The sequence below is a fragment of the Aythya ferina genome (assembly GCF_964211825.1).
Source record: "Aythya ferina genome assembly, chromosome: 30".
Lineage (NCBI taxonomy): Eukaryota > Metazoa > Chordata > Aves > Anseriformes > Anatidae > Aythya > Aythya ferina.
Genome location: NC_140327.1, coordinates 2,250,845 through 2,278,344, shown reverse-complemented (window position 1 = coordinate 2,278,344; position 27,500 = coordinate 2,250,845). Strand labels below are relative to the sequence as shown.

General features: G+C 59.2%; 2 protein-coding genes and 2 long non-coding RNA genes across 4 annotated transcripts; 1 reads left to right on the top strand and 3 right to left on the bottom strand.

The window, feature by feature from the left end:
• Positions 1–1,185: 1,185 nt before the first annotated feature.
• LOC311425441 lies at positions 1,186–4,280 on the bottom strand. Its single transcript, XR_014686327.1, has 4 exons — positions 4,203–4,280; positions 3,184–3,352; positions 2,092–2,184; positions 1,186–1,226 (listed from the first exon to the last, which is right to left on the bottom strand). It is a non-coding gene; the product is annotated as an uncharacterized lncRNA (long non-coding RNA).
• A 5,461-nt stretch (positions 4,281–9,741) lies between these two features.
• LOC311425451 (protein S100-A13-like) lies at positions 9,742–11,926 on the top strand. The gene is made up of 4 exons (XM_084501318.1): positions 9,742–9,788; positions 9,896–9,965; positions 10,695–10,864; positions 11,686–11,926. The coding sequence occupies exons 2-4, from the start codon at positions 9,923–9,925 to the stop codon at positions 11,893–11,895; spliced, it is 423 nt and encodes a 140-aa protein (XP_084357444.1). The 5' UTR covers positions 9,742–9,788; positions 9,896–9,922; the 3' UTR covers positions 11,896–11,926.
• Positions 11,927–13,038: 1,112 nt separating this feature from the next.
• On the bottom strand, positions 13,039–14,649 carry LOC311425449. Its single transcript, XR_014686333.1, has 2 exons — positions 14,325–14,649; positions 13,039–13,278 (listed from the first exon to the last, which is right to left on the bottom strand). It is a non-coding gene; the product is annotated as an uncharacterized lncRNA (long non-coding RNA).
• A 4,263-nt stretch (positions 14,650–18,912) lies between these two features.
• Positions 18,913–26,239, bottom strand: GTF2H4 (general transcription factor IIH subunit 4). The gene is made up of 9 exons (XM_084501314.1): positions 26,155–26,239; positions 24,713–24,821; positions 24,534–24,602; positions 23,573–23,656; positions 22,222–22,354; positions 22,010–22,140; positions 20,342–20,389; positions 20,166–20,244; positions 18,913–19,231 (listed from the first exon to the last, which is right to left on the bottom strand). The coding sequence occupies exons 1-9, from the start codon at positions 26,226–26,228 to the stop codon at positions 19,059–19,061; spliced, it is 900 nt and encodes a 299-aa protein (XP_084357440.1). The 5' UTR covers positions 26,229–26,239; the 3' UTR covers positions 18,913–19,058.
• Between the last annotated feature and the right edge of the window lie 1,261 nt (positions 26,240–27,500).

Here is a 27,500-nt window from a genome sequence, read left to right as displayed (position 1 = left end):
GGTTGGCCTCTAATGGGGTCAGATTCCAATGGGATCAGCCTCCATTGGGGTCAGACTCTATTGGGGTCGGTCTCTATTGGGGCTGGTCTCCATTGGGGTTGGCCCTTATTGGGGTCGGTCTCTATTGGGGTCGGCCTCTAATGGGGTTGGCCTCTGATGGGGTCAGACTCCAATGGGGGCAGCCTCTAATGGGGTCGTTCTCTATTGGGGTCGGTCTCCATTGGGGTCAGCCTCTAATAGGGTCAGACTCCATTGGGATTGGCCCTTATTGGGGTTGGTCTCTAATGGGGTCGGCCTCTAACGGGGTCAGACTCTATTGGGGTCAGCCTCCAATGGGGGCAGACTCTATTGGGGTCGGTCTCTATTGGGGTTGGTCTCCATTGGGGTTGGCCTCTAATGGGGTCAGCCTCTGTTGGGACCAGCCCCTATTGGGGTTGGCCTCTATCAGGACCAGCCTCCATCAGGACCAGCCTCCATCAGGACCAGCCTCCATCGGGATCAACTTCTATGGGGTCGGCCTCTATGGGGTCGGCCTCCATGGGGTCAACCTCTATCAAGCTCAGCCCCTATCGGGACCATCCCCTATTGGGGTCGGCCTCTATCGGGGTTCATCCTCCATGGGGTCGGCCTCTATTGGGACCAGCCTCCATCGGGTCGGCCTCTATTGGGGTCATCCCTTATTAGGGTCAGCCTCTATGGGGTCAGCCTCCATTGGGATCAACCTCTATGGGGTCGGCCTCTATGGGGTCGGCCTCTATCGGGATCATCCTCCATGGGGTCAACCTTTATGGGATCAGCCTCCATTGGGATCAACCTCTATGGGGTCAGCCTCTATGAAGCTCTATTGAGACCCAGCCTCCATCGGGACCATCCCGTATCGGGGTCAGCCTCTATCGGGTTCATCCTCCATGGGGTCGGCCTCTATGGGGTCGGCCTCTATCGGGGTTCATCCTCCATGGGGTCAGCCTCTATGGGGTCGGCCTCTATCGGGTCATCCTCCATGGGGTCGGCCTCTATGGGGTCGGCCTCTATCGGGATCATCCCTCCATGGGGTCAGCCTCTATGGGGTCGGCCTCCGACGGGCCTTTATGGCCCGCGCCAGATCCAGTGCTTGTCGGAGGCGCAGCTGGCCGTGCCCACCTCCCCCGCCCCAAGTTCGGAGGCGCAGCTGGCCGTGCCCACTCCCCCCCAGGTAGGCGCACTCGGCCTGGCCCCGAACCTCGAACCTGGAGGACACCGCGACGGGAGGAGGCTGAGGCCACGGCCTCCAGCCTTCAGCCTCCAGCCCTCCTCATCCTCCTCCCTCCCTCGGCCTCCATCCCTCAGCCTCCAGCCCTCGGCCTCCAGGCCTCAGTCTCCATTCCTCTTCCACCCCTTGGCCTCCAGCCCTCGGCCTCCAGCCCTTGGCCTCCATCCCTCCTCCAGCCTTCATCCTCCAGCCCTCCTCATCCTCCTCCATCCCCCAGACTCCCTCCCTTGGCCTCCAGCCCTCCTCCAGCCTTCATCCTCCAGCCCTCCTCATCCTCCTCCATCCCCCAGCCTCCCTCCCTTGGCCTCCAGCCCTCCTCCAGCCTTCATCCTCCAGCCCTCCTCATCCTCCTCCCTCCCTCGGCCTTCATCCCTCGGCCTCCATCCCCCGGCCTCCATCCTTCAGCCTCCGTCCCTCCTCATCCTCCTCCCTCCCTTGGCCTCCATTCCCCATCCTCCATCCCTCGGCCTCCATCCCTCTTCCAGCCTTCATCCTCCATCCTCCTCCTCATCCTCCTCCCTCCCTTGGCCTCCAGCCCTCAGCCTCCATCCCTCTTCCAGCCTTCGTCCTCTATTTTCCATCCTCCTCCTCTTCCTCCATCCCTCGTCCTCCGTCCTCCTCCTTCCTCATCCTTCAGCCCTCCTCCAGCCTTCATCCTCCCTCCCTCCTCCTCCTCCCTCCTCCTCCTCCTCCTCCTCCTCCTCCTCCTCCTCCTCCTCCTCCTCCTCATCTTCCTCCCTCCTCCTCCTCCCTCCCTCCTCATCCTCCTCCCTCCCTCTCCCTCCCACCCTCTTCATCTTCCTCCCACCCTCCTCCTCCTCCTCCCCCCGCCCCCCACTCACCAGGGGGGGCTCCGGGAGCCGTTGGCCCAGCTCCAGCCCCTCTGGGGGTCCCGGCGCAGCCCCACCCAGTGGTGGGGGCCCCCCTGGTGCCGGCTCAGCAGCCCCTGGGGGGTTATGGGGTCAGGGGGGGACCCCAAAGGGTTATAGGGTCGGGGGGGGCACGGTGACCCCATAGAGACCCCAAAGGGTTATAGGGTCGGGGGGGCACAGGGTTATGGGGTCGGGGGACCCTATGGGGTTATGGGGCCGGGGGGGGGGCCACGGGGACCCCATAGAGACCCCAAAGGGTTATGGGGTCAGGGGGGGCGTGGGGACCCTACAGGGTTATGGGGTACATGGGGACACGGGGACATTGGGATTTGGGGACAGCACCGCACCCCCAAATCCCCTAAAATCCCCCAAATCCCCCCAAATCCCCAAAACCCCTAAAATCCCCCAAATCCCCCAAGCCCCCAAATCCCCTAAACCCCAAACCCCCCCAATTTCCCCAAAACCCCCCAAATCCCCCCAATCCCCCCAACCCCCCCTGCACCCCAAACCCCCCAAACCCCTAAAATCCCCCAAATCCCCCAAACCCCCCCAATTCCCCCCAAACCCCCCAAACCCCTAAAATCCCCCGAACCCCCCAATCCCCCCTGCACCCTCAAATCCCCAAATCCCCCAAACCCCCCCAAATCCCCCAAACCCCCCAAATACCCTAAACCCCCCCAAATCCCCCTATTCCCCCAAAACCCCCAAATCCCCAATTTCCCCAAACCCCCCCAATTCCCCCCAAACCCCCCAAACCCCTAAAATCCCCCAAAACCCCTAAAATCCCCCAAACCCCTAAAATCCCCCAAAACCCCTAAAATCCCTCCAACCCCCCCCTGCACCCCCCCAAATCCCCCAAACCCCCCAAATCCCCCAAACCCCCCAATTTCCCCCCAAATCCCCCAATTTCCCCCAAACCCCCCAATTTCCCCCAAATCCACCAATTCCCCCCAAACACACCCCAAACCCCTAAAATCCCCCAAAAACCCTAAAATCCCCCAAATCCCCCCAAAACCCCCCAACCCCCTAAAACCCCCCAATCCCCCCAACCCCCCCCTGCACCCCCTGCACCCCTTCTCCTCGGGGCTGTCGAGGGGGGTGAGGGCCCCCCCCAGGTCCCTGCAGCGCCGCAGCCCCTGGCTCCAGTTGCCCTCCTCCTCCGAGAAGAGGTAACAGCGCCCCCCGAAACCCAGCCAGCCCCGGGGGCAGCCGCAGCCCCCCCGGCCCGAGGCTGCACCAAAAAAGCCCTTTTTCAACCCAAAATGGGCAGCGAGAGGAAAGGGGGGAATGGGGTGGAAAGGGGGAGAGAGGGGGAGAGGGGGAGGGGAGGGGGTGGGGAGGGGGGTGAGTGGGGATTGGGGTGGGGGGGGGGTCGTGTAAATGGGGGGGGGTCCAATAAATGGGGGGGGGGGCCAGAAATGGGGGGGGTCCAATAAATGGGGGGGGGGTCCCAAAATGGGGAGGGGGTCGCAGAATGGGGGGGGGTCCCAAAATGGGGAGGGGAGAGTAAAGGGGGATGGGGGGGGTCCCATAAATGGGGGGGTCCCATAAATGGGGTGGGGTCCCAGAAATGTGGGGGGGGGTCCAATAAATGGGGGGGGGGTCCCAGAAATGGGGAGGGGGTCCCAGAAATGTGGGGGGGGTCCCAAAATGGGGAGGGGTCCCAGAAATGGGGGGGGGTCCAATAAATGGGGAGGGGGTGTCCCGTAAATGGGGGGGGTCCCATAAATGGGGAGGGGGGGTCCCAGAAATGGGGGGGGGGTCACGGAATGGGGGGGGGTCCCAGAAATGGGGGGGGGTCCATAAATGGGGAGGGGGTCCCAAAAGTGGGGAGGGGTCTCGAAATAGGGAGGGGGTCCCATAAAGGGGAGGGGGATCCCAAATCTCGCTTTTCCCACCCCGTTGTCCCAAATCCGCCCTTTTTCACCCAAAAACCCCCTTCTCCTCCCACGCAGGACCCCCACCTCCCCCCCACCCCATCCCCCCCCCCCCCATAACCCCCACCCCAACCCCATTCCCCCCTCCCCCCTATTTCCCCCCTGTTGACCCAAAAACCCCCTTTTTCACCCCAAAACCCGCACCTGCCAGCACGGCGGTGGCGGCGGCGACCCCCGCCACGAGCCCGGCGGCGGTGGCGAACCCCAGGATCCATCCTGCGGCACACATTTTGGGGTCATTTCGGGCGTTTTTGGGGTCTCCACCCCCGGGGACCCCCCCTTGGACCCCCCCCCAATACCTGGGGGTCGCCGCCGCGCCCCCGGGGCCTCCATCAGCTGCGGCGCCGTTTTGGGGTGATTTCCTTCTTTTGGGGGGTTTCGATCCCCTCCGTCCTCGCGTTCTCGTTTTGGGGTGAAATCCAAGGGAATGCTAAAAAAAAATAAATTGGGGGGTTGCAGGGGGTGAAAGAGGGTTTGGGGCGAAACGGTGAGGAAAAGGGGTTTGGGGAAAAAAAGGTGATTTTGTTAAAAAATGTAGGGAATTAATTTTTCTGCCAAAATATTCTTGCAATGGATAAGGGGTTTGGGGGGAATAAGGGTTTTTATGGATAAGGTATTTTTTTTTGGTGGGAAAAGGGGTGATTTTTGTTAAAAGTGATGGAAAGAATGGTTTTTGTAAAAAGGATTAAAAATGTTCATCAAAAAGAATGGGTTTTGCCCCAAAATCCTTGCGAAGGATAAGGGCTGGGTGGTAAAATGAGTTTTTTCCCCAAAAATGGTTTGGAAAAAGGGGATCTTTGCAGAAAAAGGGGTGTTTGGTTAAAGAAAATTGGAGGTTTTGCAACCAAAGTCGAGATTTCTCTTTGAAAAAGGGAGGTTTTGAGAAAAAATGGGAGATTTGGGGCAAAAATGGGAAGATTTTGGACAACAAATGGGAGATTTTGCACCAAAATGCAGAGATTTTGCCCCGGAATGAGGAGATTACACTCAAAAAGGAGAGATTTTATCGAAAAATGGTCAGGTTTCTCCAAAAATCGGGAGGTTTTGCCCCAAAAAGGGGAGATTTCACCCAAAGGGGATATTTCTCTGAAAAAGGGCAGATTTCTCTAAAAAAAAAAGGGAGATTTCTCTAAAAATGGGAGATTTCTCAAAAAAACATCAAGGATTTCTCCCAAACAAGGAAGATTTCACTAAAAATTTGGGGAGATTTCTCAAAAACCGGGGAATTTCCTTAAAAAAAAAGGGGAGGTTTCTCAAAAAATGGGGACGTTTCTCAAAAAAAGGGGAAGGTTTTTCTAAAAAGAACGAAATTAATCCAAAAAAAGGCAATTCCTCTCCCCAAAAGCATAGATTTTATAAAAAAGGGGCTATTTCTTCCAAAAGGAGGCTGTTTTTACCAAAAAGGGGTGAAATTTCTCTAAAAAGCGAGGAAATTCAAAAAAAAAACCCGCAGAATTCAGACATTTCTCGTTAAAAAAAGAAAGAAAAAAGGGAGGGATCTCGCCCAAAAAAAGCCAAAATTCTCCCAAACCCCCAAACCCATTAAGTTCCCCAAGGGTAGATTTCACCAAAAAGGCGCTGTTTTCAAGAAAAAACATATATCCATCTTTAAAAATAGCTATTTTCCCCCGAAAGCCAGACGTTTTTCCCCAAAACCACCAATTTCACCCCAAAACTGGACCCGCTCCAGCTCCACTTCCCCCCCCCCTCCCCCGGGGTGAGGGTTGGGTGCCCCCTCCCCCCTCCCCCACCGGATGCCCCCCCCTTAAAAAAAAATAACGAGACCCCCCCCGCGGACCCAAAACTGCAGGAACTTACCCCAAAAACTGCCCTGAGCCCTGCGGACGTCGGCGCAGCTGCTGGCGGCGGGGAAACCACGGCCCCCCCCCGGACCCCCCCGGAAGTGGGACCCGTCCCCGCCCCCCCCCCCCCCCAAATTTGGGCCCCCCCCAAAGCTCCGGATCCCCCAAAAAAGGCAAAAATCCGTAAACTGCCCCAAAATCGCCCAAATCGCCCTTTCCGGGGGGAAAGCGGGTGAGAAAGGACCCGCAGAGTGCAAGGGGGGGGGAGCTGGTTTTTTGGGGGAAAAAAAAGGGGTTTTGGGGAAATTTTTTTTTTTTTGGGGGGGGGGGTGGAGATTTGGGGATTGCTTTGTGGGGTTTGGGGTTTGGGGAAAAAATAGTTTTTTGGGGAAAAAAGGAGGTTTTTGGGGGAAAAAATGAATTTTGGGGGGCAAAAAGGCGATTTTTGGGGAAAAAAAGGAGGTTTTGGGGTCGTTCACTAAAAATACCCCCCCCCATCTGGCATGCAAAGCAGGGGGGGTGAAAATAGTAAAAAAAAAAGGGTTAAAGCCGGCCCCTAAACCGCCACTTTTCACCCCAAACAGGTGTTCCCCTCTCTGTGGCGGCGGGAGGGGGCATTTTGGGGTGAAATGTTGCTATTTTGGGGCAAAACGTTGCTATTTTGGGCCTGCGGGGCGAGTGATGTGGCTTTTGGGGCAAGAGACGATGCTTTTTTGGGGTTAAAAAGAAGGTTTTTGGGGGTGCTGCTGCCCGGGGGGGGGGAGGATGCTGCATCCCACGCCGAGGGGGGGGGTGTTAAAAATGGGGGGGGAAGGGGAAAAAAAAAAAAGCCACAAAAATGCCGATTTTTCCAGGAAATGGCGTCTTTGGCCTCGAATGCTCCTGCGAAACCGTTGGGGGGCCTTTTTTTGGGGCAGGATTTGCTCATTTGGAGCCCAAAAAGGTCCCGGAATGAGGCGGCGAGCGGGGTTTGGGGCGCCGGCTGGGAAATCCCGTCGGGTTTTGGAATGAATTTGGGGAGATTTCGGGGGGTTTCGGTGAACTTTCCCCCCAGGGAAGATGCGCAGCAATAAACAACCCCAAAATCCTCATTTTTTTGGTCAATTTAAACAGCGGGGAAATGGCATTTCTGCCAACGCCGCCGCGCGTCCCTCCCTGGGCACCCTTGGGTGCTTTTATTTTTGGGGTGAATAATGCCCGAATTGGTCCCGGGGAGGCGGAAAAATGCGGTTTGGGGCTTTGTTTATTGATTGCAAAAACTTTGTTGTCGGCGCTCGGCGGTGCGGTGGCTCCACCTGGAGGCCGCGCTCCTGGAAAAGGGGGTTTTCTCCTCAAAAAAACAAACAAAAAAAGGATGCAACCCAAATTTTGCAAGGATGCAAGACGAAATTTGCAAGGATGCAAGACAAAATTTGCAGGGATGCAGCACGAAATTTGCAAGGATGCAACCCCAATTTTGCAAGGATGCAAGACAAAATTTGCAAGGATGCACGATAGATTTGCAAGGAAGCAACGTGGATCTGCAAGGATGCAATGCTAATTTGCAAGGATGCGATGCAAAATCGCAAGGATGCATCACGAATTTGCAAGGATGCAACCCAAATTTTGCAAGGATGCAACCCAAATTTTGCAAGGATTCAAGACAAAATTTGCAAGGATGCATGGCAGATTTGCAAGGATGCAAGGTGGATTTGCAGGAATGCAACCTGGAGTTGCAAGGGTGCAACGCGGATTTGCAAGGATGCAATGCAGAATTGCAAGGATGCAACCCAAATTTTGCAAGAATGCAAGACGAAACTTGCAAGGATGCATGGTAGATTTGCAAGGATGCGACGTGGGTTTGCAGGGACGCGATGCGGATGCAATGCAAGTTTGCAAGGATTTTGCAAGAAAGTGATGCAGAATTGCAAGGCTGCATCATGATTTTGCAAGAATGCAAGACGAAATTTGCAAGGATGCAACGTAGATTTGCAAGGATGCAGTTTTTGTTTTTGTTTTTGTTTGCAGCAATGCAGCACGGGTTTGCAAAGATGCAATGCGAATTTTCAGGCGTGCAATGTGGATTTGTAAGGATGCAAAGTGAATTTCCAAGGTTGCAATGCAAGTTTGCAGTGATTTGCAAGGATGCAGCGTGAATTTGCGATGACGCAGGGCGGATCTGCAGGGATCCGGGGTGGATTTGCAAAGACCCAGGCTGGGTTTGCAAGGAAGCCACGTGGATTTGCAAGGATGCAACCTGGATTTGCAGCGGGCAACGTGAATTCAAGGCTTCGAGGCGTGCAGGGATCTGCGAGGATCCGCTGCAGATTCACGAGGACCCAGTGGTGATTTCCAAAGAGGCGAGGCGGATCTGCAAGGGCGGGAGGCCACTTTGCAAGGATCCAGCGCAGATTTGCAGGGGATCTGCAAGCAAAAAGGAGCCCCTGGGAATTTGGGGGGATCCGGTACAGAGCTGCAGGGATCCAGGGTGCAGTTGGAAGGATCCGGTGTGGATCTGCAAGGAAGCAATGTGGATTTGCAAGCATCCAACGTGGATTTGCAAGGATTCAACGTGGATTTGCAAGAATCCAATGCAGATTTGCAAGGATGCAACATGGATCTGCAAGGATGCAATATCTGCAAGGATGCAAGGCGGGTTTGCAAGCATCCAACGTGGATTTGCAAGAATCCAAAGCAGATCTGCACGAGCGCAATGCAGATCTGCAAAGATGCAACGTGGATTTGCAAGGATGCAACATGGATTTGCAAGGGTGCAGTGCAGATTTGCAAGAATCCCATGCAGATTTGCAAGGTTGTAACGTGGCTCTGCAAGGATGCAATGCAGATTTGCAAGGATGCAACATACATCCTCAAGGATGCAATATCTGCAAGGATGCAAAGTGGATTTGCAAGGATGCAAGGTGGATTTGCAAGGATGCAACAAGGATTTGCAAGGATGCAACGCAGATTTGCAAGCATCCAATGCAGATTTGCAAGGATGCAATGTGGATTTGCAAAGATGCAATGTGGATTTGCAAGGACGCAACATGGATTTGCAAGGATGCAATGCGGATTTGCAATAATCCCATGCAGATTTGCAGTAATCCCATGCAGATTTACAATAATCCCATGCAGATTTGCAAGGTTGCAACAGGGATTTGCAACCCCCCCCTGCAAAAAAAACCCTGCAACGTCGCAAAGCAGCTTTGCAAGGATGCAACGGGGATCTGCAAGGACCTGCAAGGACCTGCCAGGATCTGCCAGGACCCAAGGCCGCCCCCCCCCCCCCGCCCCCATGCTGCCCCCTCCCCAGGGCCCCCCCAGCCCCCCCTTTTTCCCAGGGGGGCCCCGTCCCCCAGCGCCGTTTCCGGAGCTTTCGGGGCCCATTCGCGGCCTCGAGTTTCCGGCGGGGGCGGCGGCGGTTTTTGGGGGGGTTTCCTCCCCCCCCCCCGGGGCTGTTCCGAAAGAAATTGGGGGAAAAAAAGCAAGAAAAGGGTCCCCGGGGGGTGTCCCCGTCAGGAGGGGTGGCCTCCCCCCATTGCACCCCCCTGTAGGGCAGCTGGGAGGCTGTGGAGGGGTTTGGGTTGAAAAAAGTGGATTTTGGGAAAAACGAGGCCAAAAATTGGCATCCGGGGGGTGGAAATTAAGGGAAAAAAGCGTGGAAATGGGCAATTTTTGGGGAAAAAAGTGGTGATAATCCTGGGGTTGCTGCTGAGGTGAACCCAAGGCTTTGCTGCTGGCAGAGCGAAAATCTCCGGAATTTGCCCCAAAATTCCAAGCTGGGTGTCCCCGGCCAGGGTTTTTTGGGGTGAATTGAGGCGCTTTTGGTGCTGAGAGTGCTGGGAGGCAGCCGGGTGTCCGGTGTCACCCCAGGGAGGGGACGGTGGCCAGGAATAGCCGGGGCCACGTGGCCCCGAAATGTCCCCGGGGTGCCCTTGGGAGAGGCCTGGTGAGCACTGGGAGGGCACTGGGGGGATACTGGGAGCACTGGGAGGGCACTGGGGGGAACTGGGAGGACTGGGGGACGAGGCTGGTTAACGGGGTCTCTCGTTACAGCAGCGCCTCGTTAGGGCGGCCGGGGCCATGGGGCAGAGCCAGGGGGCGGAAAAGGCCCTGGAGCCCAGCGGTACTGGGGATACTGGGAGCACTGGGAGCACTGGGGGCACTGGGGAGACTGGGGGGGATTGGGGACATGGGGACATTGAGGACATGGGGATGTTGGGGTACTGGGAATACTGGGGGGACTGGGGATACTGGGGGTACTGGGGGTACTGGGAGCATGGGGAGGCTGGGGTTACTGGGAATACTGGGAGCACTGGAGATACTGGGGACATGGGGAGGTGGAGATATGGGGATACTGGGGAGACTGGGGGTACTGGGGATACTGGGGACAAGGGTATATGGGGACCTGGGGGTACTGGGGGTACTGGGAGTATTGGGGGTACTGGGGATACTGGGAGTACTGGGGATACTGGGGGTACTGGGGGTACTGGGGATACTGGGGATACTGGTGGTACTGGGGATACTGGTGGTACTGGGAGTACTGGGGGTACTGGGTTACTGGGGATACTGGGAGTACTGGGGATACTGGGGGTACTGGGGGTACTGGGAATACTGGGGATACTGGGAATACTGGGGATACTGGGAACATGGGGATATGGGGACATGGGGATACTGGGAGCACTGGGGACACTGGGAGCACTGGGGATACGGGGAGCACTGCGGGTACTGGCCATACTGGGGCTACTGGGAGTTACTGGGCGTACTGGGAACGCGGCGATCCGGGACACGGGGACACGGGGGGGGCTCCGGGGGCCTTGGGGACACCGGGCCCGTGCCCCCTGTCCCCCCCCAGTGCCCCCAGTGCCCCCCCCGGAGGAGGCGTCCCCGCTGGAGCGGGGGCTGCACGCCGTGGTGGGCACCTTCTACCAGTACGCGGGGGCGCCGGGGGGGGGCGGCGAGCCCAGCCTGGACCCCCGCGCCTTCCAGGGGCTGCTGCGCCACGAGCTGGGCCACCAGCTGAGCGTGAGTGGCCACCTGGGGGGGGGCACGGGACCCCCGGAAAGGCCCCAAAAAGGCCCCAAAAAGGCCCCGAAAAGGCCCCAGAAAGGCCCCAAAAAGGCCCCAAAAGGCCTGAAAAGGCCCCAAAAGGCCCAAAAAGGCCCCAAAAGGTCCAAAAAGGCCCCAAAAAGGCCTGAAAAGGCCCCGAAAAGGCCCCAAAAGGCCCCCAAAAGGCCCCAAATAGGCCCCGAAAAGGCCCCAAAAGGCCCCCAAAAGGCCCCAAATAGGCCCCGAAAAGGCCCCAAAAGGCCCCAAAAGGCCGCAAAAAGGCCCGGAAAGGCCCCGAATAGGCCCTGAAAAGGCCTCAAATAGGCCCTGGGCACGGGGACACAGGGACACGGGGGGCACCCCCAAATGTCCCCATGGCCACAGGGGACCCCCCAAAGTGTCCCCGTGTCCTCCGGGCCCCCCCAGTGTCCCCATGGCCCCAGGGACCCCCCCCAAGTGTCCCCATGGCCCCAGCCCCACACGACCCCATGACCCCATGTCCCCGTGTCCCATTCCCAAGTGTCCCCATGTCCCCAGGGTGCCCCCCAAAGTGTCCCCATGTCCCCAACCCCATGTCCCATGTCCCCATGACCCTACATCCCCATGTCCCCATGTCCCACACCACCCCCGACATGTTCCCATGTCCCCAACCCCATGTCCCATGTCCCCATGTCCCACACCGCCCCCCAAGTGTCCCCGTGTCCCCAACCCCATATCCTCATGGCCCTCTGAGTCACCCCATGACCCCAGCAACCCCCCCAGATGTCCCAATGTCCCCCCACGTCCCCCCCCCGCAGGACACGGGGCAACCCGAGGCGGTGGCCGCCGTCTTCGCGCTGCTGGACGCCAACGGGGACCGGCGCATCTCCTTCGCCGAGTACTGGCAGCTGGTGGCCTGGCTGTGCCACGTCCTGCGGCACCGCCACTACGGCGCCGCCGCCCCCACGGGGCCCCCCCTGCCCCCCGACGGCGACCCCGCTGCTGGGGGGCCCGGGGACGAGCAATAAAGAGACCCCCAAGAGGGGGTCGTGCAGCGAGCACGGCGCGTGGGGGTTCATGGAGAAGTTATGGGGTCATTGGAGTTGGCCAAGGTTGGGTTGGACGCGGCCTTGGGTGTGGGGGGTGATGAAATTTGGGAGGTTCCATCATTGGAGATGGTCAAAGTTGGGTTGGGTGGGGTTTGGGGTCTTGGAGAAGACAAAACTGGGGACATCCCATCATTGGAGATGGTCAAAGTTGGGTTGGGTGGGGTTTGGGGTCTTGGAGAAGACAAAACTGGGGACATCCCATCATTGGAGATGGTCAAAGTTGGGTTGGACGGGGTTTAGGGTGTGGGAGATGATGAAATTGGAGATCTTCCATCACTGGAGATCACCAAAGTTGGGTTGGGTGGGGTTTTGTGTCTTGGAGAAGACAAAATTGGGGCTGTTCCATCATTGGAGTTGACCAAAGTTGGGTTGGGTGGGGTTTTGGGGTCTTGGAGAAGACAAAATTGGGGACGTCCCGTCATCGAAGATGGCCAAGGTTGGGTTGGATGAAGCTTTGGGTGCTGGAGAAGACAAAATTGGGGATGTTCCATCATTGGAGTTGACCGAGGTTGGGTTGGATGAAGTTTTGGGTGTTGGAGAAGATGAAATTGGGGCCGTCCCGTCGTTGGAGGTGGCCAAATTTCCCCCGTTTTCTCCCCACCATCCCCATTCCCCCGTTTTTTCCCCCATTCCCCCGTTTTTCCCCCCATTCCCCTGTTTTCTCCTCATTCTCCCCATTTTCTCCCCATTCCCCGTTTTGGCTTAATTCTCCCAGTTCTGAACCCTGTGGGGCTGGACCCTATAGGGCAGTGTCCTCATGGGACAGGACCCTATGGATCAGGACCCTATAGGGCAGAACCCTACAGGGCAGGACCCTATAGGGCAGTGTCCCCATGGATCAAGACCCTATAGGACAGGACTCTATGGGGCAGGACCCTATGGGACAGGACCCTATAGGGCAGTGTCCCCATGGAACAAGACCCTATGGGGCAGGACCTTATGGGGCAGGACCCTATAGGGCAGGACCCTATGGGGCAGGACCTTATAGGGCAGGACCCTATAGGGCAGAACGCTTTGTGGCATCCCCCCACGTGCCCCCCAAGCTCCCCCCAAGCTCCGATCTCTCTGCACTCCCCCCTCTTGGGGGTCTCTTTATTGCTCGCCCCCGAGCCCCCCAGCAGCGGGGTCGCCGTCGGGGGGCAGGGGGGGCCCCGTGGGGGCGGCGGCGCCGTAGTGGCGGTGCCGCAGGACGTGGCACAGCCAGGCCACCAGCTGCCAGTACTCGGCGAAGGAGATGCGCCGGTCCCCGTTGGCGTCCAGCAGCGCGAAGACGGCGGCCACCGCCTCGGGGTGCCCCGTGTCCTGCGGGGTGGGGGACGTGGGGGGACATTGGGACATGTGGGGGGACGTGGGAGGGTCGCTGGGGTCATGGGGTGACTCAGAGGGCCATGAGGATATGGGGTTGGGGACATGGGGACACTTGGGGGGATGTGGGGACATGGGGACACACGGGAGTGGGACATGGGGACATGGGGTCATGGGGTTGGGGACACGGGGACACTTTGGGGGGGCACCCTGGGGACGTGGGGACACTTGGAGGGGTGGTGTGGGACATGGGGACATGGGGTCATGGGGTTGGGGACATAGGTACACTTGGGGGGACGTGGGGACATATAGGGGGACATGGGGACATGGGGATATGTGGGGTTGGGGACATGGGGACACCTGGGGGGCACCCTGGGGACATGGGGACACTTGGGAATGGGACATGGGGACATGGGGTCATGGGGTCGTGTGGGGCTGGGGACATGGGGACAATTGGGGGGTCCCTGGGGCCATGGGAACACTGGGGGGGCCATGAGGACACGGGGTTGGGGACACGGGGACACTTTGGGGGGGCCCCCTGTGGCCATGGGGTCACTTTGGGAGTGCCCCCCGTATCCCCGTGTCCCCGTGCCCAGGGCCTATTTGGGGCCTTTTCGGGGCCTATTCGGGGTCTTTTGGGGCCTTTTCGGGCCTTTTGGGGCCTTTTGGGGGCCTTTTCAGGCCTTTTTGGGGCCTTTTTGGGGCCTTTTGGGGGCCTTTTCGGGGCCTTTTGGGGCCTTTTCAGGCTTATTCAGGGCCTTTTCAGGCCTTTTTGGGGCCTTTTCGGGGCCTTTTTGGGGCCTTTTGGGGCCTTTTGGGGCCTTTTGGGGGCCTTTTCAGGCCTTTTGGGGCCTTTTCAGGCCTTTTGGGGGCCTTTTCAGGCCTTTTGGGGGCCTTTTCGGGCCTTCTTGGGGCCTTTTTGAGGCCTTTTCAGGGCCTTTTTGGGCCCTTTTGGGGGCCTTTTGGGGGCCTTTTCAGGCCTTTTTGGGGCCTTTTTGGGGCCTTTCCGGGGGTCCCGTGCCCCCCCCCAGGTGGCCACTCACGCTCAGCTGGTGGCCCAGCTCGCGGCGCAGCAGCCCCTGGAAGGCGCGGGGGTCCAGGCTGGGCTCGCCGCCCCCCCCCGGCGCCCCCGCGTACTGGTAGAAGGTGCCCACCACGGCGTGCAGCCCCCGCTCCAGCGGGGACGCCTCCTCCGGGGGGGGCACTGGGGGCACTGGGGGGGGACAGGGGGCACGGGCCCGGTGTCCCCAAGGCCCCCGCTGCCCCCCCCTGTGTCCCCGTGTTCCGGATCGCCGCGTTCCCAGTACGCCCAGTAACTCCCAGTAGCCCCAGTATGGCCAGTACCCGCAGTGCTCCCAGTATTCCCAGTGCTCCCAGTATCCGCAGTGCTCCCAGTATCCGCAGTACCCCCAGTATCCCCAGTTCCCCCAGTATCCCCAGTATCCCCAGTATCCCCAAGTATCCCTAGTACTCCCAGATACCCCCAGTATCCCCAGTACTCCCAGTATCCCCAGTATCCCAGTACCCCCAGTATCCCCAGTATCCCCAGTATCCCCAGTATCCCCAAGTATCCCTAGTACTCCCAGATACCCCCAGTATCCCCAGTACTCCCAGTATCCCCAGTATCCCAGTACCCCCAGTATCCCCAGTATCCCCAGTATCCCCAGTATCCCCAGTACCCCCAGTACTCCCAGTATCTCCAGTACCCCCAGTATCCCCATGTCCCCATTGTCCCCCCGTCCCAATTAATTTTGGAGCCCCCCCCCTTCCCCTTCCCCTTCCCCCCCCCAACCCCCCCCATCCTTGTCCCCGCTGTCCCCCCACCCCCACTGTCCCCTCCCAGTCCCTCCCAGTCCCTCCCAGTCCCTCCCAGTCTCTCCCAGTGCCTCCCAGTCCCCAACCCACCGATGGGGGCCGGGGGGGGCGCAGCCGCCTGCCTCTGCCCCATGGCCCCCGCAGCGCCGAGATCCTGCAACGAGACCCCCAGCACCCAAACTGGGCCCAGTACGCACCCCAAACTGGGCCCAGTCTGCACCCCAAACTGGTCCTGGCACCCCGCCCAGCCTGAACTGCTCCCAATGTCCCCCAAACTGGTCCCAGTTCCATCTAAACTGGTCCCAGTTCCCCCCAGACTGTTCCCAGACCCCCCAGGCTCTCCCATACTGGTTCCATCACCCCCCAAACTGGCCCCAGTTCCATCTAAACTGGTCCCAGCACACCCCAAACTGGTCCCAGCCCCCCCTGCCCCAATCCCAGCCCCCCCAGTCCCTCCCATACTGGTCCCAGTTCCTCCCCAAACTGCTCCCAGACCCCCCAGTCCCTCCCATACTGGTTCCATCACCCCCCAAACTGGTCCCAGTTCCCCCCAAGACTGCTCCCAGACCCCCCAGTCCCTCCCATACTGGTTCCATCACCCCCCAAACTGGTCCCAGCCCCCCTACCCCACTCCCATCCCCCTTGGGCCCCCCCATACTGGTCCCAGTTCCCCCCCAAACTGGTCCCAGCCCCCCTACCCCACTCCCATCCCCCTTGGGCCCCCCCATACTGGTCCCAGTTCCCCCCCAAACTGCTCCCATCCCCCTTAGGCCCCCCCATACTGGTCCCAGTTCCCCCCCAAACTGGACCCAGCCCCCCCTACCCCACTCCCATCCCCCTTAGGCCCCCCCATACTGGTCCCAGTTCCCTCCCATACTGGTCCCAGTTCCTTCCCAGTACCGGGGGGGTCCCCACCTGCCCAGCCGGGTGCTGCAGCCGCCTGCTTTGAGCCCAGGCGCCGCCCTGGCCTGGCCCCCCCCCGACCCCCCCAGGGTGCTGGCAGCAGCCGCCCATCCAGATCTCCAGAACTGGGGGGGGGGGGGGATGGGATAATTGGGTGCTCTGGAGCTGCAGAAAGGGGGGGGGAGGGCAGGGAATGGGATAAAACTGGGCCGAAAAGGGTGCTGAGGGGGTACAGCGGGGTGTGGGGGGGTAAAATTAAAATTAAATTATTTTTTTTCCCCTCAAAGGGGTTAAAAACTCATTTTTTTGCCCCTCAAAATGAACTTTTAATAAATATATATATATATTTTGCCTGATTCTTCTTTAATTGTCATGAAATTGAGGGTGCGGGGACCTTTTGGGGTGCTGGGTTCCGAATCCCGGAGCCTCCCAGAAATTAACGGGGATTTTTGGGGGGTTTGACCCAAATCCAGCTTCTGGGTGGGAAAAAAAACTGCAGGGACGCCAATTTTATCACTTTTTGCTAATTAAGAGCTGATGAAGGTCTGGGAATTGGTGCTTTTGGGGTGGCGATGGTGAGACCTGGAGTTGTCCGAGTTTTTTGCCCTTTTTTTCCCCGTTTTTACAGGAAAATGGGGTCAAGGGGGATTTAAATGTGAGATTTTTGGGAGTAGAGGAAGGGGATGGGGTCTAGGGGAGGACTGGGAGCACTGGGATGCGGAGGTCTCATACTGGAGGGACTGGGACTTGGGCAGCAATTGGTGGTAGGGATACTGGGAGGACTGGGATCTGGGGACTGGGATCCGGGCTGTTTCCTGCCTCCCCCCCCTCTCCACCTGATGAGGTTCAGAGCTCCACAAAGACCAAATTAGCGCAATTATCTTAACGAGGCATTGTCCAGATGCCTCTCCAGTATCCCCTGAGGGCCAGAGGAAGGTTCTGGATGAGTCTCGTCCTGGTCCTGAGCTCACTGCGAGGATCTGGTGATGGGGAGAAGCCTCTTCTACCTTGCTGGGGGAACTGGGATCCACAGCCAGTTACTGGGAGGAACTGGGAGATGGAAAAGTGCTCCTGGAGGGACTGGGATTGCTACTGTGGCAGGGTTTTTTGTGCTGAAAGCCCCTTTTTCTGCCCCAAAATAAGCATTTAGTTAAAACATGTGTCTGTTTGTCCCCTGGGATGATTCCTTGGAGCCAGGGGAGCTTTTAGGATCCCTTCCATTTTCAATTATTCCACGATAATTAGTCCCCCGGTCCAATGAATTGCCTGAGGGCTGAGGAAATTTTAAAGGACGCCGAGGGCATTATTTAAACGTCTCCTGAATCTTCACGGGCAGCTGTTACAGACCCTAAAAGCAGTTTTTTTGCCTCTTTTTCCCTATTTACAGGGAAATGGGATCAAGGGGAAGCTCCAGGGGCTCCTCCCCCCTCCCCTCGGCCAGGCCGTTTGGGAGCGGACCTGGTTGAGAACCGCGGCCGCGCGGCCCCGTGCGTTGCAGGGGCGCGGTCGGACCTGATTGAAGCCCGCGCCGCGGTTGACTCGGCCGCGTCCGGCCCTGCCCTATATAAGGGGGGACGGCGGCGGCGCCCTCAGTGGGAGAGAGGCAGCATTAGGGATGGTTGTTCTCACAATAGCTAGTCCTGCGGGTTTTTGTTCACTAAAAACCCCCTTTTTCCCCCCAAAATAAGCTTTTAGCTAAAGACATTGTCTGTTTGTTCCCTCGCATAAAGAGAAGTCGCTGAGGCCCCTTCCAGATCTTGTGGTAGAGAGGTGGGACCCAGCTGATCTTTAAGGCCCTTTCCAGTCTAAAATATTCTACAGTAATTAGCCCCCCAGTCTAATTCTTTGAGTGCTTCCGAGCTGAACAGGACTTAAATGATGTGGAGGGCGTTATCCAAAAGTCCCTTGAATACTTGTAGGGACACGATGTGGCTCGTAAGAATGTTTTTTGCCCCCTTTTTTCCTCTTTTTTTACTGGAAAATGGGATTAAGGAGGAGTTCCAGGTGAGGTTGGGGAGTAGAGATAAGGTCACTGGGGAGATTGGCGTCTAGGGGAGGGCTGGGGGCACTGGGACCCTGCGGGGCTCCCCCAGGTCCCGACCAGGCCGTTTGGGGTCGGACCTGGTTGAGAACCGCGGCCCCGCGGCCCCGTGCGTTGCAGGGGCGTGGTCGGACCTGATTGAAGCCCGCGCCGCGGTTGACTCGGCCGCGTCCGGCCCTGCCCTATATAAGGGGGGCGGCCGCGGTGGCGCCCCCAGACGCGGGTCGGGGCTCGGGAAGTGGGGGCGGCTCCATCCCTTGGGCGGTTTTTATTGTCCGAAATTTGCTTGTTCTTCCCCCAAATCCATCCCTAACGACACGCGTTTGCACGTTTACCTTCCTTTTTAACTTAAAATTCAGTATTTCGGGTCTAGGGGACCTTCTGGTCCCACCTGCTCCGCTGCTTGAGCCCTTGAGAGTAGAGAAACGTTGGCTTTTATTTATTATTAATTAATTAATTAATTAAACTTTAAAATATTTTTTAATTATTCTTTATATTTTTAAAAGTTTTTTTAATATTTTATTTTTTTTATATATTTTCAAATATCTTTTATGTTTTCAAATATTTTTTATACTTCCATTTTATTTTTATTTTTTTATATTATTTGTTATTTTATTCGTTGATTTGTTATTTTATCGTTTTATTTTTTATTGCCTTCCAAAACACTTCAAAGCTTTTGATGGGAGACTGGGATCCAGAAGGGGACTACTGGGGGGACTGGGATCCAGAGGGGGCTACTGGGAGAACTGGGATCTAGAGGGGGCTACTGGGGGGACTGGGATCCAGAGGGGGGCTACTGGGAGAACTGGGATTTGCTGCTGGAACTTCATTTCCCCCCCCCCATCCCATATTAACCCCCTAAACACCGCAGCTTGCTCAAAACTCCTTTATTTACACTTAAAAAACCCACCTTAATAAAAAAACAAAACAAAAAAAAGGGATGAGGGGTTGTGGGGCTGCCTTTTTGTCACCCCCCTGAGGATGGGGGGGGGGACATATTTTGGGGAGGGGGGGGGCTTTAGGCGCTGTGTTTCTGCCGCTTCCAGAAGCGTTTGACGTCGGGGTGGCCCCCGGGGGTCACCACCATCAGGCGGCGCCCGGGGTTCTCGAAAATCAGCACCCCCAGAGCCCGCGCGTGGTCCCGCAGCACCTCGAAGTCCACCTGCGACAGGAACTGGTTGTACAGCACCCCTGGGGGGGCAAAAAAAAAAAAGGGGGGGGGGACACGGGGGGCACAAAGGGGGGTTAGTGAGGATGCTTCTGTTTGGGGGTGTCCCCAGGGGGTGCCACCAAGACTTTGGGGACACCCCCTCTAGGGAAACCCCCAGGGACGCCACCCCCCCCCTTTTAGGGACCCCCCCCTTGGGGACACCCCCTTAAGGGAAGCCACCACCTTTTGGGGACACCCCCTCCTTTAGGGCCGCCCCCCCCTTGGGGACACCCCCCTTTTGGGGACACCCCCCCAGAGGAAGCCACCCCACTTTGGGAATGCCCCCCAATTTTGGGGACACCCCCCCAGGGAAAGCCACCCCCCTTGGGGACACCCCCTCCTTTAGGGGACACCCCCCAGGGAAGCCACCCCCCCCCTTTTGGGGACACCCCCTCCAAGGAAGCCACCATCCTTTGGGGACACCCCCACTTTTGGGAACACCCCACCGGGAAGCCACCACCCCTTAGGGACACCCCCGTTTTGGGGACACCCCCGTTTTGGGGTGCCACCACCCCTTGGGAACCCCCCCTTTTGGGGACACCCCCCCAAGGAAGCCACCATCCTTTTGGGGACAACCCCCCTTTGGGGACACCCCCCCAGTGACAGCCACTTGCCCCCCCCCTCCCCATGTCCCTTCTTAATTATTGGGGTCCTGGGGGGGGAACACCCCAAAAATGCACCTGGGGGGGGGGCAGAAGGGACCCCCTGGGGGGGGGTTGGGGACCCCCAAAGACGTTGGGGACCCCCCTGAGGGCGTTGGGGACACCCCAGGGATGTTGGGGACGCCCTGGGGGGGTGAGAGACCCCTTGGGGGGGGAGTTGGGGACCCCCTGGGGATTTTGGGGACCCCCCAGGATTTTGGGGACCCCCCAGGATTTTGGGGACCCCCCCAGGATTTTGGGGACCCCCCCTCACCCTCGGAGAAGCGCAGGCGGTCCCGCTCCAGCTCCCAGAGGCGGATCTGGTCGGTGATGGTGGGGGGCAGCACGGGGGTCTTTGGGGGGGGGGGGACACAGGGACAATGTGGGGTCGGGGTCCCCAAAACCAGGGGACCCCCCCCCCTTTTTTATGTGCCCCCCCCCCCCACTCACCTGCTTGGCCATGATGGGGTGCGCCCGGGTGCGGAGGAAGTGGATGATCTGGGGGGGGGGGCGGTAAATTGAGGGGGGGTCCCGGTACCCCCAGGGGTACCCCAAAGCCCCCCCACCCCCCACATCCTATGGGGGAACCCCAAAGCTTCACAGAGCTCCCCAGGGACCCCCCAGGGACCCCAATACCCCCCCAGGACCCCCCAATACCCCCCTGAGACCCACCAAATCCCCCCCAGGACCCCCTAAATCCCCTCCAAGACCCCCCAAACCCCCCCAAAACGCCCCCCAGGACCCCCCCACCCCACCTGGTCGGCCGTGATCCCATTGCTGATGGCCATTTGCACCCCAATACCCCCCAAATACCCCCCAATAGCCCCCCGATATCCCCCCAAAACCCCTCTGGGACCCCTCAGGACCCCCCAAATCCCCCCCAGGACCCCTGAAACCCCCCCAAAACGCCCCCCAGGACCCCCCCACCCCACCTGGTCGGCCGTGATCCCATTGCTGATGGCCATTTGCACCCCAATACCCCCCTGAAACCTCCCCAGGACCCCCCAAATCCCCCCAAAACCCCTCTGGGACTTCTGAAATCCCCCCCAGGACCCCCCAAACCCCCCCAAAACGCCCCCCCGGACCCCCCCACCCCACCTGGTTGGCCGTGATCCCATTGCCGATGGCCATTTACACCCCAATACCCCCCTGAAACCCCCCCAAGACCCCCCAAATCCCCCTGAAACCCCCCTAAGACCCCCCAAATCCCCCCCAGGACCCCCGAAACCCCCCCAAAACGCCCCCCCAGGACCCCCCCACCCCACCTGGTCGGCCGTGATCCCATTGCCAAAGGCCATTTGCACCCCAATACCCCCCAAATACCCCCCAATAGCCCCCCGATATCCCCCCAAAACCCCTCTGGGACCCCTCAGGACCCCCCAAATCCCCCCCAGGACCCCTGAAACCCCCCCAAAACGCCCCCCAGGACCCCCCCACCCCACCTGGTTGGCCGTGATCCCATTGCCAATGGCCATTTACACCCCAATAACCCCCTGAAACCCCCCCAGGACCCCCCAAATCCCCCTGAAACCCCCCTAAGACCCCCCAAATCCCCCCCAGGACCCCTGAAACCCCCCCAAAATCCCCCCCAGGACCCCCCCACCCCACCTGGTTGGCCGTGATCCCATTGCCAATGGCCATTTACACCCCAATACCCCCCTGAAACCCCCCCAGGACCCCCCAAATCCCCCTGAAACCCCCCTAAGACCCCCCAAATCCCCCCCAGGACCCCTGAAACCCCCCCAAAACGCCCCCCAGGACCCCCCCACCCCACCTGGTCGGCCGTGATCCCATTGCTGATGGCCATTTGCACCCCAATACCCCCCGGATAACCCCCCCAAGACCCCCCAAATCCCCCTGAAACCCCCCTAAGACCCCCCAAATCCCCCCCAGGACCCCTGAAACCCCCCCAAAACACCCCCCAGGACCCCCCCACCCCACCTGGTCGGCCATGATCCCATTGCTGATGGCCACCTGTACCCCAATACCCCCCGGATAACCCCCCCAGGACCCCCCAAATCCCCCTGAAACCCCCCAATACCTCAATAGGACACCCCAAATCCGCCCCAGGACCCCTGAAACCCCCCCAAAACGCCCCCCAGGACCCCCCCACCCCACCTGGTCGGCCGTGATCCCATTGGCGATGGCGGCCTGGACGCTGTCCCTCGTCACCTGAGCCACCACCAGGTTGGGGAAGCGATAGAGGAGCTCGGAAAAAAGGGCGATGAGGGCGATCTGCAGCTCCGAATCTACGGGGGGGGCACCAAAAAATGGGGTGAAAACCCTAATATTAAGTCCCCCGAAGGGTTTTGGGGGGGTTTTGGGGTTACCGGTGTAGGCGTAGATGCGGTAATTGGTCTCCACCAGGACGAAGCCGCGGGTGTCGGGGTCCGGGGGGGTCCCCGAGGTCCCCGAGGCCAGGGCGATGGCGAGGCGAGTGGGGTAGAAGCGGCGGGATTTGCGCTGGGGGGGGGGGAAATGGGGACGTTAATGGGGTGGGGAAAGGGGATGGGGGCAGGGAAAGGGGTGGGGAGATGGGGGTGGGGAGATGGGGACGGGGAAATGGGGAAATGGGGACAAGGAAATGGGGACAGGGAAATGGGGACGGGATTTGGGATGGGGACAGGGAAATGGGGACGGGATTTGGGATGGGGACAGGGAAATGGGGACAAAGAAATAGGGACAGGGATGAGGATGAGGAAATAGGGACAAGGAAATGGGGATGAGATTTGGGATGAGGCTGGGGACAGGGATGGGGACAAGGAAATGGGGACGGGGAAATGGGGACGAGATTTGGGATGAGGCTGGGGACAGGAATAAATGGGGACAGGGAAATGGGGACAGGGAAATGGGGACAGGGAAATGGGGACAGGGAAATGGGGACAGGGAAATGGGGACAGGGAAATGGGGACGAGATTTGGGATGGGGACGGGGAAATGGGGACAAAGAAATAGGGACAAGGAAATGGGGATGAGATTTGGGATGAGGCTGGGGACAGGGATGGGGACAGGGAAATGGGGACAAGGAAAGGGATGGGGACAAGGAAATGGGGACGGGGAAATGGGGACGAGATTTGGGATGAGGCTGGGGACAGGAATAAATGGGGACAGGGAAATGGGGACAAGGAAATGGGGACAGGGATGGGGATGGGGAAATAGGGACAAGGAAATGGGGATGAGATTTGGGATGAGGCTGGGGACAGGGAAATGGGGACAAGGAAAGGGATGGGGACAAGGAAATGGGGACAGGGAAATAGGGACAGGGAAAGGGATGGGGAAATAGGAAAAGGGAAATAGGGACAAGGAAATGGGGACAAGATTTGGGATGAGGATGGGGACAGGGAAATAGGGACAGGGACAAGGAAATGGGGACAAGGATGGGGAAATAGGGACAGAAACGGATGGGGACAAGGAAAGGGACAAGGAAATAGGGAAAGGGAAATAGGGACAAGGTTGGGGACAGGGAAATGGGGACAGGGAAATAGGGACAGGGAAATGGGGACAGGGAAATGGGGACAAGATTGGGGACAGAAAGGGATGTGGACAAGGAAATAGGGACAAGAAACGGGACGGGGACGGGGTTGGGGACAAATAAAAGGGGATGGGGACTGGGGCTGGGATTAGGGCCGGGATTGGGGTCGGGATTGGGGTCGGGATTGGGGTCCCCGTGCCCCCCCCCCACCTTTCTCTGGAAGACCAGCCCGAACTCGCGCAGGTGCTGCAGGAAGGTGAGCAGCGACTCGCTCATCCCCTCCACCGAGTAGTCCTGTGGGGGCGCCCAGTTCCTCCCAGTTCCTCCCAGTTCCCTCCCAGTTCCTCCCGGTTCCCTCCCGGTTCCCCCCACTAAGCCCCCAGACCCCCCCCAGTAACCCCCACCTCCTCCCAGTCCTCCCAGTTCCCCCCCATTTCCTCCGTTTCTCCCCGCCAACTTCCCAGTTCCTCCCAGTTCCCTCCCAGTTCCCCCCCCCGAGTCCTCCCCATAACCCCCAGTTCCCTCCCAGTGCCCCCAGTTTGCCCCCAACGGCCCCAAATCCCCCCATTTCCCCCCCAATTCCCCCATTTCCCCCCCAATAACCCCAATTGCCCCCTATTTCCCCCCCAAATCCCCCCAATTCCCCCCAACCCCCTCCCCAAACCCCAAATCCCCCCCCAAAAATCCCAAATCCCCCCCAAAAACCCCAAATCCCCCCTATTTTCCCCCCAAATCCCCCTCCAATTCCCCTTATTTCCCCTGAAACCCACCCACTTCCCCCCCAAACCCCTCCCCAAACCCCAAATCCCCCCCCAAAACCCCAAATCCCCCCCAAAACCCCCATTTCTCCCCTATTTCCCCCCCAAATCCCCCTCCAATCCCCCTTATTTCCCCCCCAATCCCCCCCAAATCCCCCCCTATTCCCCCCCAACCCCCTCCCCAAACCCCCAACCCCCCCAAAAACCCCAAATCCCCCCCCAAAACCCCAAATCCCCCCCCAAAACCCCCATTTCTCCCCTATTTCCCCCCCAAATCCCCCTCCAATCCCCCTTATTTCCCCCAAATCCCCCCCATTTCCCCCCAAATCCCCCTTATTCCCCCCCAAATCCCCCCCAAGTCTCCCCCAAACCCCAAATCCCCCCCAAAAAACCCCAAATCCCCCCCCTCCAACCTTCCCCAGCGTGGAGAAGCTGAGCTGGAAGAGGAAGGCCAGGATCTCCACCAGGTCCATCCCGCGCGCCTTTATAGGGTCGGGGGGGGGGTCCCCCAAAAAAAGGGGGGTCCCACAATTAATTTAGGGTCCCGAAACGACACGGGGGGGGCTTTTAGGGTCGGGGGACCCCCCCTCACCTCGGCACCCCGCAGGTATTGGAGGACGAAGTACCAGAGCTGAGCGGGGGTGTCCAGGAGGAGGAACTGGAAACCCGCCGAGGTGATGCACGGAGCCTCCCCCCCCTCGCTGGGGGGGGCCCCAAAAATTTAGGGGAGACCCCCCCTCAAATAGGGAAGGCCCCCCCCGGACAGCCCCCGGGATTTTGGGGGGGGTTTCGGGGATGGGGGAGGTCGCAAAGCCCAGCAAGAGCCCAAATCCTACTAAAATCCTATTAAAATCCCACTAAAATCCTACTAAAATCCCACTAAAATCCTACTAAAATCCCACTAAAATCCTACTAAAATCCCACCAAAATTCCCCAAAATCCAACAAAATCCCCCCAAAATCCCAAAAGCCCCCCCAGGACCCCCCCCAAATTCCCCCAAAACCCCAAAACCCACCCAAAGATCCTCCCCACGACCCCAAAATCCCACTGAAACCCAAATTTCCCCCCCCTGGACCCCCCCAAATTCCCTTCTGGGACCCCAAAATCCCCCTAAAACCCCAATAACCCCCCAAGGACCCCCCCCCCAATAAAAAAAATCCCCCCCTTGGGGCTCCCCAAGCCCCCAAATCCCCCCGAAACTCCCCCAAATCCCCCCCAAACCACCCCCAAAACCCCCCAAATCCCCCCCAAATCACCCTTAGCCCCCCCCAACCCCAAAAATGCCCCCCCCAACCCCAAATTACCCCCCCAACGCCAAAAACGCCCCCCCCATATAAAAAATCCCCCCCTTGGAGCTCCCCCAAGCCCCCAAATCCCCCCGAAACTCCCCCAAATCCCCCCTAAACCACCCCCAAAACCCCCCAAATCCCCCAAAAAACACCCTTAGCCCCCCCCCAACCCCAAAAATGCCCCCCCGACCCCAAAAACGCCCCCCCCATATAAAAAATCCCCCCTTGGGGTCCCCAAATCCCCCCAATCCCCCCCAAAATCCCCCCCTAAGCCCCTGTAACCCCCCCTAAAAGCCCCCCAACCCCAAAAACGCCCCCCCCGACCCCCAAAACGCCCCCCCCAACCCCAAATTACCCCCCCAACCCCAAAAACGCCCCCCCCATATAAAAAATGCCCCCCTTGGGGCTCCCCCAAGCCCCCAAATCCCCCCTCCAGCCCCCAAATCCCCCCTAAACCCCCCCCAAAACCCCCCGTAGCCCCCCCCAAAATTCCCCCAACCCCAAAAATGCCCCCCCCCGACCCCAAAAACGCCCCCCTCCACCCCAAAAATCCCCCCCCCATATAAAAAATCCCCCCTTGGGGCTCCCCAAATCCCCCCAATCCCCCCCCAAAATCCCCCCTAAGCCCCTGTAACCCCCCCCAAAACCCCTGTAACCCCCCCCTAAAAGCCCCCCAACCCCAAAAATGCCCCCCCCGACCCCAAAAACGCCCCCCCCCACCCCAAAAAATCCCCCCCCCCCCCACCTCTTCATCAGCCCCGCCTGCACCAGGAGCTGCGCCAGGTCCTGGCTGACGGCGGCGCTGGGCGACCCCACCATGAAGTGCAAAATCACCTGGGGGGGGGCAAAAAAAAAACCCTAAAACCCCCAAAACCACCCCAAAAACACCCCCGGGACCCCTTATTGCCCCCCCACCCCCTTAATTACCCCCCCAGCCCCTTAATTGCCCCCCCAGCCCCCCAATCGCCCCCCAAACCCCCCCTTATCCCCCCCATCCCCCCCCTTACCCCCCAAATCCCCCCCAGACCCCCTCCTTATTGCCCCCCAAGCCCCTTAATTACCCCCCCAGCCCCTTAATTGCCCCCCCAGCCCCTTAATTACCCCCCCAGCCCCTTAATTGCCCCCCACCCCCCAAAATCCCCCCTTATATCCCCCTAAATCCCCCCCATCCCCCCCTTACCCCCCCAAATCCCCCCCATATCCCCCCCAAACCCCCTCCTTATTGCCCCCCCAACCCCCCCCAATTACCCCCCCACCCCCTTAATTACCCCCCCAGCCCCTTAATTGCCCCCCCAGCCCCCAAAACCCCCCCCTTATATCCCCTAAATCCCCCCCAAACCTCCCCTTACCCCCCCAAATCCCTCCCATATCCCCCCCAAACCCCCTCCTTATTGCCCCCCCCCCCCCCCAATTACCCCCCCACCCCCTTAATTACCCCCCCAGCCCCTTAATTACCCCCCCAGCCCCTTAATTGCCCCCCACCCCCCAAAACCCCCCCTTATATCCCCCTAAATCCCCCCCATCCCCCCCCTTACCCCCCCAAATCCCCCCCATATCCCCCCCAGACCCCCTCCTTATTGCCCCCCAAGCCCCTTAATTACCCCCCCACCCCCTTAATTGCCCCCCCAGCCCCTTAATTGCCCCCCCAGCCCCCAAAACACCCCCTTATATCCCCCAAATCCCCCCCAAACCTCCCCTTACCCCCCCAAATCCCCCCCATATCCCCCCCAACCCCCTCCTTATTGCCCCCCAACCCCCCCCAATTACCCCCCCACCCCCTTAATTACCCCCCCAGCCCCTTAATTGCCCCCCCAGCCCCCCAATCACCCCCCAAACCCCCCCTTATTCCCCCCAACCCTCCCTCTTACCCCCCCAAATCCCCCCCATATCCCCCCCAACCCCCTCCTTATTGCCCCCCCACCTCCCCCAATTACCCCCCCACCCCCTTAATTACCCCCCCAGCCCCTTAATTACCCCCCCAGCCCCCAAAACCCCCCCTTATATCCCCCAAATCCCCCCCAAACCTCCCCTTACCCCCCCATATCCCCCCCAAACCCCCTCCTTATTGCCCCCCAACCCCCCCCAATTACC